The sequence below is a fragment of the Orussus abietinus genome, unplaced genomic scaffold, assembly GCF_000612105.2.
Source record: "Orussus abietinus isolate OABI.00-Male unplaced genomic scaffold, Oabi_2.0 scaffold61, whole genome shotgun sequence".
NCBI lineage: Eukaryota > Metazoa > Arthropoda > Insecta > Hymenoptera > Orussidae > Orussus > Orussus abietinus.
The window spans coordinates 121,708-134,337 of record NW_019394279.1 but is presented as its reverse complement, the minus strand read 5'-3'; the positions used below and the strand labels follow the sequence as shown (position 1 = coordinate 134,337).

The window sequence follows — 12,630 nt, the reverse complement described above, 5'->3', positions numbered from 1 at the left end:
TAAGTTTACTAAATCACGCTATACAGAAACACTAATAAGAATATCATGTTATAGGACAGATATAGTAACAGGGGTACCATAGTAGAAAAGGTTCGAGTGTATATGGAAAGTGAAACAACACACGTAAATTCCGCAATAGAATTTTTTTTTATTTTATAAAGAGTAGTTACGAGTAACACCTCTATTAAACGGATTCTTGTACAGGTGGTTCGTATCCTTCAGGCCTATCTACCTTGGAGCCGGTTTCTCCAACTTCCCCACTCTTGCTGCTGCCACCTTCGCCGTGGAGTTCAAGGAGTTTACTCAATTCAAAACGTGGCTTCTTCAATACTTTTACCTATAAAATACAAGATCATTATTAAATATCTTGCATTGATCAGAATAAACATTATTCCATCATTTTCTATAAAATGCATTATGTAAGATTTATACAAAAATATAGGAATCGTATTAAGATTGAAACATGTTAACTTTGAAATACAGCCAAGTGGTCTCGCAAACCTTGTTGGATCAGGCCATGCATTCTATCCTGTTTTCTCTACATACTTTTTATAAATATAATCTCCCCGAGCACTATTAATTCTATCTGGTTACTAAAAGGCTTAACTTTCGTAGAGTTTAACTATTATCTGCACTTTATTTGCGAAAAAATTGAGACAGTCCCTAAGACCACGTGTCTGTGTTTACGATATTAGAACAAGATCTGTGTTTAAGACAAACCTTGCGAATGAAGACATCATGGAGTGGATAAGTGCCTTGACATATTTTCTCTATGTCTTTAGCGATGGCGTCGGGAAGAAGTTTGGTAACAACATTTTTCAGATCACCCTTGGCAATGTTATCTGTGATGGTGTCAACCATTTTCCTGCGGATATTGCGAACCTAAACAAATATGGTAATACTTTTTAGAAATACATCGATTCTGCAGGACCATTTTAACCATTACATGCATTAGTGTAAACATTGTTAGAAAGTGTCGCAGAAAATTATTTCACAATATCTATACTTGAAATTGTGTGGTAAGCATCTGCTTTCCTCTGCGCAACATAGTATATCCATGTAAGTTACTAAAAACTCAGATAGAAGTTTCGTTGCACATTTTTGATTTAAAAATATTTAATTTTTAAATAAAATATAGATTATGAAAAATAAAGTTTATTACTTTTGATAATTATTACAGAAAACTCGATTTCATACCTGAGCATGTTGAGCGTAACAAGTTTTCCTTGTGCTGAGTTGATCCTTGTTGGTGAAACCAATACAGAAAACTCTCAATAAGTAGCCATCGGTAGTCTTCACATCAACATGAGCTTCGATCAAGGTTTGCCATTTCTTGACCATCGATCGCAACTTGTCTGTGGTTAAGTCCATACCATGGAAGTTAGTCAATACACTTCGTCCCTGAACATCTTCGGCAATCAGTCTGAATTTACGGAATGACCGCTCGGCATCTTGATCATTTTGCAGATCAGCTAAGGACACCTCGAAGACACGATGTTTCAAGCCTTCGGATGCAATCTCTAATAACATTAAGGTTAATTATTTATTTATCACAGTATGAATCAGCATTTGCAATTGTATATGTTAAATAATTTTGTTTCAAGCAAACAATTTGTCATATCCTAAGGATAACAGATATGACCTGGTATCATGACTGAATTTTTTTATAGCAACGTAAAACGCCACAGAAGAAATATTGATCTTATGTGGAGCTGGTGTTGCATGTAGTTTTATCTAAATTATATAAATCAAAACTAGAGCATGATAGAATCCAATTCATTTATTGGCAATAATAAATGATGTTAACTCACTTGTTCCTTGCGTCCTGTTAACCAATGTTTTTCCCACATGGCGATTATCAAAAATGGTTGGGGCCTTAACATCATACCAATCTTTACGAGTGAAAGGATCAACACTGCAATTAAAATGAGATATATTTAAATGTAAGAATATAAGATAAAAATGTTATAAAAAAGTAAATTGTACATCCTCCACATTTTAATATAACTTTTGAGGTTATAACAGATGACTAGATAACTAAAACGAAATTGAAACAGCAATTAATTAACTATTTACAGATATTTATATACAAACCCAAATTCTTTCTGTAGCACTCACATGCGATTACTTTAGCAGTGTAGTAACATTTTTAGTGGTTTACTTTAACCATAAAGACTTGGTATTCAAATGTAACTAAAGCTATCTCATTAAAAAACTAAAAAATTCGTAATGTACGGGGTCGCATTATAACTTGTTTTCTACTTTCGGGATTGTCTTTTAAATTAAAATGAAATTATCGAGTAATGATGCCGGAACGCAAGGATGTGAATGTGTCACGAGTCACCATAATCTGTTTCATTCGCTGCCATCTCAACATTTGGAAAAGTTAATTTAATTGTGTATAAATGTAGCACATGCAAGGAATCGTATTAATATAATATTAACGACTTACATCTTCTTCTTTACACCTTTTTTGCCTCCTTTCGAGAGCCCCTTATTTTTCCCAACCGCCATGTTTAGAAACAGAAAACGGAAAGGGGTCCTTCACCGGAAACAAGCTGCAGTCGCGTTTCCATGTGATTCCAAATGCCGAATGGAGTATGTTCCAAAATTAGCTAGCAACGGAACTAATTTTAATATTTCGATAAAACATTCACTGTTGTGTCTTATTTTACCCCGTCGATACATATACGATAGTTTTAAGGAGAAAATAGTATTAAAAAGCTTACACACGATGAAAACCCGCATATTAATATTTCCGAAATCTAATACACAGAGTTTCATTCTTTAGCCATTTTCGCATTGCATTGATAATAATTGTTAAAAGAATATACAGAACAGGAAATATCCTTCTTAACATAGAGCACGCAGAGACTATCACTTTAAGCATTGCGTTATTAAATATAATGTATACATTTCTAAAATTAGAAATTGCATCATAGTTCAATGATCCTTTGAATTTCGCGGGTTGTGCCAAAATTCCCCTGAGTGACCTTTGGGTGTCACACAGACCACGGGACGTCAACGCGTCAAGTATGAACAACGAATCAGAACTGCGCTTAACCATGTGCGTTATTTCCACTGCAATTCTGATTGATTATTCATCTTCGACGCGTTGACGCGCCGCGATCTGTGAGACACTTGTCACACTCTTAGGACTTGGCTAACTTGAACTGCGATAGTCTCGACCGTTCCATCTTTTGACCGAACTAGCGACCGCCTTCAGTGTACTCCAAATTTTTGTGTGTGACTGAGAATTTATTTTTTATGCTAACAAATGTGTGAGTTCATGCACGCATTCTTTTGCGGTAAGCTGTGGGTAAAATAGTACCCGGCCGTGGAATGAGTGCGCGCTTTAAGAGGATTCGCACCTCGTGAGAAAGTCGGCCTATTCGGCGAGCCTCGCGGATAACCATGAATCTGCAAACTCTGTTTCAAGACTTCAACCCGAGGTAGTTTATGCACCTTTAAAGGAGCTTATTTTCTTCCCTACTCTGTGTTAATATTATTCATTAGATAAGCTTCTTACAAGCCAAATTCGAATTAATAATTCTTCTGAGTGTTTGCGTTAATAATTATCAGTCTACAACTGAATTTCTTTTGTCGTCCTTGATCTCTTCGAGACGTTACTCATTATTTTCTTGAAAATTTCCTGGTAATGTTCAAGAGAGAGACGCAGGCTTTTTTTATCTCGATCACCTTAATCTTATTGTATGACTTATCCATATACGATTCACTCTATGACGAGGATGTCTTATTAGATAAGATTCAGGTTATGAATATATATTAAGTTATAGATCCATTGAAGTCACTGATTAACGATTTATACGAGATGTATTCTGGAATAAGATTAAAAATTTAATCGAACGTTATGCAGGGTACGCGTTCTGCCAAATGTGCATGGGAGCATAATAGATCATTTCTGAAGTCGTTAGAAAATATATATAATATTTATCAAATTCTATGTAATCCATTTTTGTTCACTAAATTTTTTGTATTCGTTTCAGCAAATTTCTTGTCCATTCATGCCTCATGGTATTTACTTCATTGTTCGCTTTACGACTAGATGGGTTCATAGAATGGAGTTATTGGTCGGTATTCAGCCCTATATGGTTCTGGAAGGGCATGGTTATTTTGGGTGCTACGGTTGGAAGTTACGTGTGGTGGAGGCATCCCCACGCAAGATTAGAAGGAGAGGCTTATGTACATTATAAAGCAATGCTGATTACTTTAGCATTGCACCTGATATTGTTGATGTTTGAATTACTAGTTTGTGACAAACTGGAGTCGGAAAGACATTTATGGATACTTGTATTTATACCGTTGATTTTTATCTCTATTGTATCTATAGCTGTAAGTATGAGTACTTTGTAAATACTTTAAATGAATTCCTATTATTGAAAATGATAACTGACAACGTGCATATTTGTCTAGCAAGCTGATAAATGTTCAGGTTCATTGAAAAATTTCTTTGTTTGCAGGTATGCATTTGGGCTGTGAAACATGACCGCTCGTTCGAATTAGAATTATTTTGTGCGGTTAACGTGTTACAGTTCATTTTTTTAGCATTAAGATTGGATGGTTTTATTACCTGGAGTTGGGAGGTTGTATTCGTGCCTCTATGGGCCTTACTGTGTTTATCGCTTGTTGCGGTACTGTATGCTATAGTATTCGCAGCTGTTTTACTAAGAACCCCTCAAATTAATGCGAGACAAAGACGAACTTCTTTGAATTCTGCTCTAGCATACACATTTTTAGTAGTTCCCATTTTAATATTTCAAGTAAGTTAGAGTATTGCAAGTTGAATTACATTAATCAAAATTTTGTTATAATATATTTCAATGTGCATTAGGTGCTGCTAGCCAACAAGCTTGATGAAGATATATCTCTAAACTACACAACAGTAGCGGCTCCATTATTACTATCTCACATTACGCTTATTTTAATGTCATTTGGTGCTAAGGGAGGAAACAGATGTGAGTATTTTTACTAATTGATATTAATACATCTACATACTCATAAAATCTTAGCTCTGTGGTCAAATCCCGGAATATTCTCAGCCACGCTTACCACGCCTAGGGAAAACGCGACCGCAGAGTTAATTTTAAAATTCTTCACAATTCTTAAGTCAATTCTCATATTTGCTATCTGATACTATGTCTCTTAGGGTGGTTTGGAATCAGAAAAGACTTTTGTCATTTTCTTCTTGGGCTGTGCCCATTACTCCAAGAATATGGTAATATCTCTTATCAGTCCAGAAGTGACCACGATCAGCCACCATCGGAGCCTATGGTCTCTGAAAAGAACGAGAAGCACATTAAAAAGATTGACCTAACGAAACCTGTTGTGCCTATAATTTCGATAGACATGCCTGACTGATCGTTTTGGCTGAGGTACTTTCTGTGAATATTTAAAATTCGCCATGGTATCTTAACAATGATGCAGCAAAATTATTCACTTTCAGTGGAATTGTTGCTGTATAAAATTGTAAAGAAACAACATTCATACTGCAACGGTATCGAGACCTACAGTAATGAGACAGATCTTGCAATGAGTTGATTGTTTAATAATTCAGTATCCATTGACTTGTCAGTGAACAAGCATGTTAAAACACTCTGAGAGTAGATGTTTGGCAAATAACAGTTTGCCATGTAACTCAAGCTACCTATTATAGCAGAAAACAGATCTTAACTACGAAAGTGCTGGTGACGCCGAGGTCAATGTATTTCTACATTGCAAGGTCAATGTTGATACAACTCAGTCGTTATTATGTTAGAATTGTTGTTTGAGAGAGAAAGGTGCATAAGTAACTGCAAATTTTCTAAGAAACTCATGACTATTACTCTCAGTTAACTAGCTCAAAAGAAAATATTCAGTGATGTTACGTAGTTTAATGTCCTGTCAAGTCAGGATATTTCAACTACTTAACTCACATTTAGGTTAAGTTAACCAATCCGTCCATTTAATTTCAATCATCGCGCTTTCTGACGATTCTATATAAAATATCAGTCATATTTTTAAATCGCTACAATAATCGCTATATGTGTAACGATTATAATTTTCCAACTCAATTTACAATCTGACATTTAATACACATGTTTAATATTTGTTACTTACTATTTTGTGTATATTTATTTATGACTACATCAATATACAAGACATTATTCTTATTAATAATTCGGCATTATTTGGGCTAAAACGTGTGTGCGATTTAAATCTCATGTTACTCTGGGAAACATTTAAATTGAGCTTAACATATCACCGAGTGATTTGAAACTGCATACAATCATAACTTTTTATAAAGGTAAATGTCTCGACTTTGATCGTCAAAAAGCGTGTGCGATTTACTGCTACACCTTCGCTTTATTATAATGCAATATTAGAATTGCTAATGTGTTATTGAAGACGGTAAAGCCATAACTCAGTTGGGATAGTTAAAAGATTATAGTAAAAATAAGATAAAATTAAATTTGTTACTTTCTTTTGTTACGTATTACATTTGTATGATAAAATACTTCCTTCTATTATATGATGTCAGTGCTAGTGGGGACAGATTTCCAAGCAACTATTTAGCGCATACAAGTTGCTCTTTGAGAATCGGAATACAAGATTTATTTAAATGACTGTCCCTACTGAATTAAGACATTACCACGAGGTGCTAGGCTTCTCACGTGATTGATATGATGAATACTAACAGATTTAACTCTACAGTCGCGCTACTTTTCAAGTGCTTTACATAGTCACAAAGGCTAACCAGAATAACATGTAATCTCCTATAAGTGCAATTCTACAGTCTCAACTACTTGATGTACAATCTACTTACATGAACTTACAATTTACTGCGTATTAATCGCAACAGGACATCATGTGTAAGAAGTCGTATTCGATACACGTAGTCAAGTTCCAACGACACGTGCCATAATATGTATAATTTGTAAAATAATGTTTCTTTAACGTAGTTTGATTATTTAGCAACTGATTCTAGTGGTTTCATTGTACATGTAAGACACTGAAATGAGTGAAAATCAATTATTTCTTTGTCGTCATTTTATTTGCAAGCTATGCAGTATTTGGTTTAAAGTACAGCCTCGACATTTGACAAGCGTTAATTTGGTCAGCCTTATTAAGCAGAAAGATTGGACGGATTGGCTAAGATACAAGACTGACTGCCTCGCATCTATAAACTAGTATTACTAAGGAGTAAAAAAAGAAAAGAAAAATGAAAGAGAGAGGCCAATGGAGTTTAGGAAATTGTAATTTATTGTAGAACCATTGCTGTTGAAGTTGCTAAAAACGTAGCGCCAAATGCCCACTCATATATTATGTTGTATAATAGAATCGGTGTATAGATCACGTTGTAATATAGTAATCCGGTATACATTTATTATTATATATTATACATATCTATCAATAATGACGGTTGATTAATAGTTAGTGATATTATTTTATTTTATATACATTACACCTAGGGAAACCTATTATAATCCAATAAAGTTTATATTTTTTGGTATTAACAATCATTTCTGTCGGATCGACTGTTAAACGTTATTTCCATTGTATTGAGGGAGTTTAATTGACTTATTTAACTTATCCAGACACTGAGGAATAAATGATCAGTTTTAACATGGTCCGACCTCTGCAAAATGCAATCATAAATTTGATAATTTTCCTTTACTGAAGGAACAAAATTAGAGAACTTATCTGTACATCGAGTTTAAATGCAATTAATTTGCAATACTCTTGGCAGTCTTGAATTTTCACGTACGGCATTTTACCATAGTGGAACATATTCCGGTGTCCACGTACGTCCTAAAAGTTTAGAAACTCTTGCGGATGCTTCTGTAATGTCAAAATTCGAGTCGTCCAAAAGAGACGTCTCCAGAACATAAAGCGTATGCAAACGTTGGCCGCACAGAGCTGCAAACTCTACAAAACCGGAGCACCTGGAAAACAATGACTTATCAATGCATTTATTGTAAAAGCATTAAATTAAACAAAAAAAAAAAAAGAAACGGTGAAACTTAAATTCTTGTAGACACAATTTAATCAATTTTAAAGCAACATAAATTCACGGTTCATATTTGATGAAAATAAATTGAATATCGTTAAGATATGTATTGTACTATAAAAGCATTTAAAAAATCCACATTAAATGGAACATTAATAAGACTTTATAGATCAACTAAATGATTTAAATTTAGAAGAAAAAATTAGAAGTCTTATTCGGAGACATACTGGGGAGACTTGAGTGTTAATAAGATATCTCACAACAGGGTCAATAATCAGCAATACGTAATTATAAAATTTTCTAATCTTTGGTTTTACGATAGTTGAAATTTCAAGTCGACATTTCCAAAAAACTAGATTTTGGCCATACGTTAGTTCGCAGTCGCCTAAACCAACAGCTGATAATTTAGGACATCCCTTGGCTATGGAAATGAGAGCATGATCCAGAAGACTTGGCCCATGAGCTCCGATAACAAGTTCAACAAGTCGTGGACAGTGTTTGCCGATTCTGGATAAGATTCTTGACGTTGTTATCTCGCCGAAATACAGATGCGTGACTGGAATATGAGATGCAAGCAGAGCTTCGTAGTCCTCTTCTTCAGTTAAATACGACAGTCTGAAGGTAACACGTATTTAATAAGCATTTCATTTAAATACATAAATCCAGAAATAATAAAAGTTTCCGGATATCAAAATCATAATCGTATTTTATTATTTAAATATTGATCGGGAAGATATCATTAACCGATTGACTGCCAAGATTTTTCGACGTAGGGGCGAAATTCATGAAGACGTGTACGCAATATTGAACCAAATATTGGACGTATATACACGTCTTTTGCAGTTAAAGTGTTAAGGTAATATGAAAGGGTTATTCTATATATATATGTAAAACGTCAAAATATTTATAAAACCTTTGTCCAAATTGGATGCGCCGAATCGATGGAAATTTCAGCATGGGACCATGGAAGTCCTAAGGAAGAACGTGGTGCTCGTGAAATTTCATTTTTTATAAAAAAAAAAATGTTTCCGTTTAGCCCAGACTAGAACCAAGAAAACATAAATATGTATGATTAACATTAACCTTTTATAAGTGAAATTTCATGAATACCACATTCTTTTTTAGGACTTCCATAATCACGTGTCGAGGTTTCAAATGATTCGGTGCACCCAGTTTGGAGAAAAGTTGTATCAATATTTTCACGTTTATATGTATGTAATAGCCCTTTCATATCACCTTAAAGATAAATAGAGAACAGATTTTGCGAATTGGACTTCCTTTGCAGCTCAATGATTACACTTTGGCTAGGCCAAAGCTTCGAGGAAATCAACTGTTTAGTTACTGATAAGATACTTACAATATGAAATTTAGATCTGGCAAGTGATTGGCGAGAGTGGTCCATGCTTTTTCGCCAATTTTTGGAAAAGGTTTCGTTTCCGGGTGAGCGTCCACCCTTAAGATCTCCAAACGAACGTGGTGCTCGGTACTGAGAGCCAACAGTAATTCCTCGCTAAGTAGCGAGTACGACAATGAGAGTTCTCTCAGGTAGCGGCAATTGTTTGCGAGTGTTAAAATACCTTTAACATCGTTCACATGCTTCATTAGAGACTGCCAATCGGTCTATATGTAGTAATCTGATCGTACTTTTTCTTTTTTCAAGTACTAGAGTAATTTCGAAATTAGATACAAGATACTGGTATTAGCCAAATGAACAAGTAGCGTGCAATTACGCGGTGAATATCATGGTACTTAGGAAAGTCGCTTGAAATCTTTTACTGGTATATCGTTTTTTCTTTTTTTTTTATTTCTTTAATACATAGCTTGAATAATGCTCGTTACGAATTTGTGGATTGACAATAACTTGAAAATTGGCGGTACACTTCCCTAGGAAGTAAAACGTGCCGATATTACACTTTGGAAATGATTTATCAGTAAACTTTCATTCTCGAGGACCGGGAAAGCGAGGAATCCGAAACATCATGATTTTGTTAATCATACGAATGAGTTGTTTATTATTTACCTCGTTGAGAAAGCCGCGTGCAACTTTTAATTCGTAGGAGTTGTAACGCGTTAGATGTTGACGATGGCAACGTATCCAACGAAGAGTCATCCATCGATGTGTTATCGATCTCGATTGATTTTAACGATGACTTGTCATCTAATGTCAGGATCGACATGAATCGCTCGTTGTTCATGCCGAGAGATGTTGGTTCCGCTATTTTCGTTACTGCTAACATCTGCGATAAGAAAGATATTTTAATGGCACAATTTGCTTAGAGGCGTTCCTCTTGAGGTGAGTGCGCAACGCGAGCGAGATCTTCAATGACCAAGTAAGCACTCGCGCGATCAGCTGTAACCCCGATGGTTCCGTCGAGGGAAGAGAAAGGTAAGGCGCGATTGTGATATATTCCAAAGTAGCCGTATCAATGATCGAGTACACAGGGAGACAACGAGGGTGTCCTGGATAGATTGAAAAGGATTTCGCGGAAGCTGGGTGTATGTAGACGTTAAATTTGTATTTTTAAAGACCAGCAGCTGTATCTAGTTGCGCTACATGAATAAAGTGCAGGGTCGATAAAAATCATGATTTCTTTAAAAAAATCAAAAGTAGCTAGTTTCTTTTACATCAGGATTCTTTTCTTTCTTTAAATATCGCAATCGTTTAAATAAACTCCTCGTTTAAAAGATTAGGTTGAATCGATATATCATTAAAAATGGTTATAATTTGCTTCCTCGATTCGAGAACATATACGAGCCATGATCTCTGATCATTTTCATTTTGTGCGATGTCTTGTCATCCGCAGAAGTGTTGAAAGAAATCTTTCCTTTGTATAGACTTGTACGTGGTAAAGTTGTGGACTAATAAATTGACGGAGAAACATTGCCGATTATTAGTATGTATACATCGAGCCAAAACTTATCAGTTTTGACAAGACGCGCGATTACCTCCTAAGAACCTCTGAGTTCAAAATTTCAAACCCAAGGGCCGATTTGATTTCAAATTACGAGATATACGGACGATCAATTGATTGCAGATTAGTTGTTTTTTCTCTTTAACTACGACGGAGTCCTCATATTTTATATGAATACGATATTCATTTATCGCTTTGAATACATGGGAATGAAGGGGGCCACTATAGTGGTGCTTCGTAAAAAAACGTCAGTCATACAGAAGCCACTATAGTGGCGCTTCGTAATTAAAGGGTTAAAATTTGGAGGAAACTCACCGGAATTGCGCTTTGAATACGTGGGAATGAAGGGGGCCACTATAGTGGCATTTCGTAATTAAAGGGTTAAAGTTTGGAAGAAACTCACCGGAATTGCGTAAAGTGCCCTTTAAACGTGAACAACCAAACGCGGCGGCTCACCGAATGGCCAATGGTCACGTGCTGCCGTGTAACTCGAGAGAAATGACTACATTCCGAATCACGTTTTCCAGTTGGACATTCGCTCCTCCACTCTGTAGGCCGACACGTGACCATCGCTTCGACGAGTCTTGTTCAATTTTATTCATTCGAAAGGCTCCCAAAATGGACAAACAGATCGAAGCAAGACATACCGAGGAAAAGTAAAATGAATATTGGCCCCTTACTCAATTAATCACCGTAATAGTTAATTACTGTATCGTTGCATTCTTTGGAATGCAATGTCGAAAGCGAATTTAATCGATGCCGTCTCGGTGAACATTATTTTCGATTACACCCGCAGAAAAACCCAAGGATAACAAGAAATTGTACTTGCTTCAACGAAACTGAAATTTCCAAATTGGTCAGCGAAATCTTTTAACCTTAACGATTATTTCGTTGGAGCAACACAAATTCTATTCATGGTTACGGTATTCTTTCCTGGCGATAACAAATCGTATATTGCTCGTTTGTTCGAGTAGAGGACGATACTATTTTTTTGACTGCTGATTATAATTTCTTTTGCTACTTTAGCAAACATTTTCTTTTTCCCGAAGAAGCTCTCCTGTGGTTTCGATTACGTTCGATGCAATTGTAAACATGTTTGCTCTCGGTGCAATTATTAGTGCAGGAAGAGCAAAACTTTATCAGCAGTGCTATTTTATTCAAACAATACAAAAGGTTTTTTTTTTTACATGTATTGATCCGCAGTCCGGTGCGCGCATTGAAAGTGAAACTTCAAAGTTAAAGAAAATTATTGGGCAATATTGTAAATAGGAATATATTAGTAGAGAAAAGCCGACTGACTCGGCCTAGGAACGTCGAAGTCCCTTTCATCCACGAGAGTCATGAAGTGCAGTGCACGTGCTTTACTGTCACGTGCAAGTGCAAACCCGTGCAGCATTGCATTCTCGTACCTAGGTAAGTAGTACACGCTTAAGTATATATTTATATGCATACATATTCAGCGGCATAACTGAAAGGAAGGGGAATCGAAAGGCAATAGAACAGAAAAAACCACGAAGGGTAGTGATATATAATTTAGTTTTACAATACAGCACGTATTTATTCCATTTTACGCGTAATAATCTGTTATTATTTTACCTTATAATACTGTTTATCATGTAAACTAAATAAATTTACAATACCAAAAAGTACCTTAATGAATATTACTTATTAATATTAATATAACTTATTAATATAATACTAAATAAGAGT

The 12,630-nt window shown here is 35.4% G+C and overlaps 3 protein-coding genes across 6 annotated transcripts; 1 reads left to right on the top strand and 2 right to left on the bottom strand.

Moving 5' to 3' along the window:
• Positions 1-124: 124 nt before the first annotated feature.
• LOC105700035 (40S ribosomal protein S3a) lies at positions 125-2,536 on the bottom strand. The gene is made up of 5 exons (XM_012425578.1): positions 2,453-2,536; positions 1,812-1,915; positions 1,198-1,520; positions 721-882; positions 125-337 (listed from the first exon to the last, which is right to left on the bottom strand). The coding sequence occupies exons 1-5, from the start codon at positions 2,512-2,514 to the stop codon at positions 185-187; spliced, it is 804 nt and encodes a 267-aa protein (XP_012281001.1). The 5' UTR covers positions 2,515-2,536; the 3' UTR covers positions 125-184.
• Positions 2,537-3,152: 616 nt separating this feature from the next.
• Positions 3,153-7,510, top strand: LOC105700049 (transmembrane protein 185A). 3 transcript variants are annotated; one of them, XM_012425597.2, is made up of 6 exons: positions 3,153-3,452; positions 4,008-4,353; positions 4,482-4,781; positions 4,853-4,976; positions 5,168-5,393; positions 5,465-7,510. In XM_012425597.2, the coding sequence occupies exons 1-5, from the start codon at positions 3,415-3,417 to the stop codon at positions 5,377-5,379; spliced, it is 1,020 nt and encodes a 339-aa protein (XP_012281020.1). In that variant the 5' UTR covers positions 3,153-3,414; the 3' UTR covers positions 5,380-5,393; positions 5,465-7,510. The 3 variants fall into 3 exon arrangements, with proteins under 3 accessions (XP_012281020.1, XP_012281022.1, XP_012281021.1); XM_012425599.2 differs by lacking the exon at positions 3,153-3,452 and adding an exon at positions 3,488-3,655; XM_012425598.2 differs by lacking the exon at positions 3,153-3,452 and adding an exon at positions 3,697-3,878.
• Positions 7,429-11,370, bottom strand: LOC105700050 (F-box/LRR-repeat protein 21). 2 transcript variants are annotated; one of them, XM_012425601.1, is made up of 5 exons: positions 11,324-11,370; positions 10,029-10,245; positions 9,366-9,585; positions 8,378-8,623; positions 7,429-7,943 (listed from the first exon to the last, which is right to left on the bottom strand). In XM_012425601.1, exons 2-5 carry the CDS (start codon positions 10,243-10,245, stop codon positions 7,772-7,774), a joined length of 855 nt encoding a protein of 284 aa, XP_012281024.1. In that variant the 5' UTR covers positions 11,324-11,370; the 3' UTR covers positions 7,429-7,771. The 2 variants fall into 2 exon arrangements, with proteins under 2 accessions (XP_012281024.1, XP_012281023.1); XM_012425600.1 differs by lacking the exon at positions 7,429-7,943 and having other exon boundaries at positions 8,161-8,623.
• Positions 11,371-12,630: the final 1,260 nt, after the last annotated feature.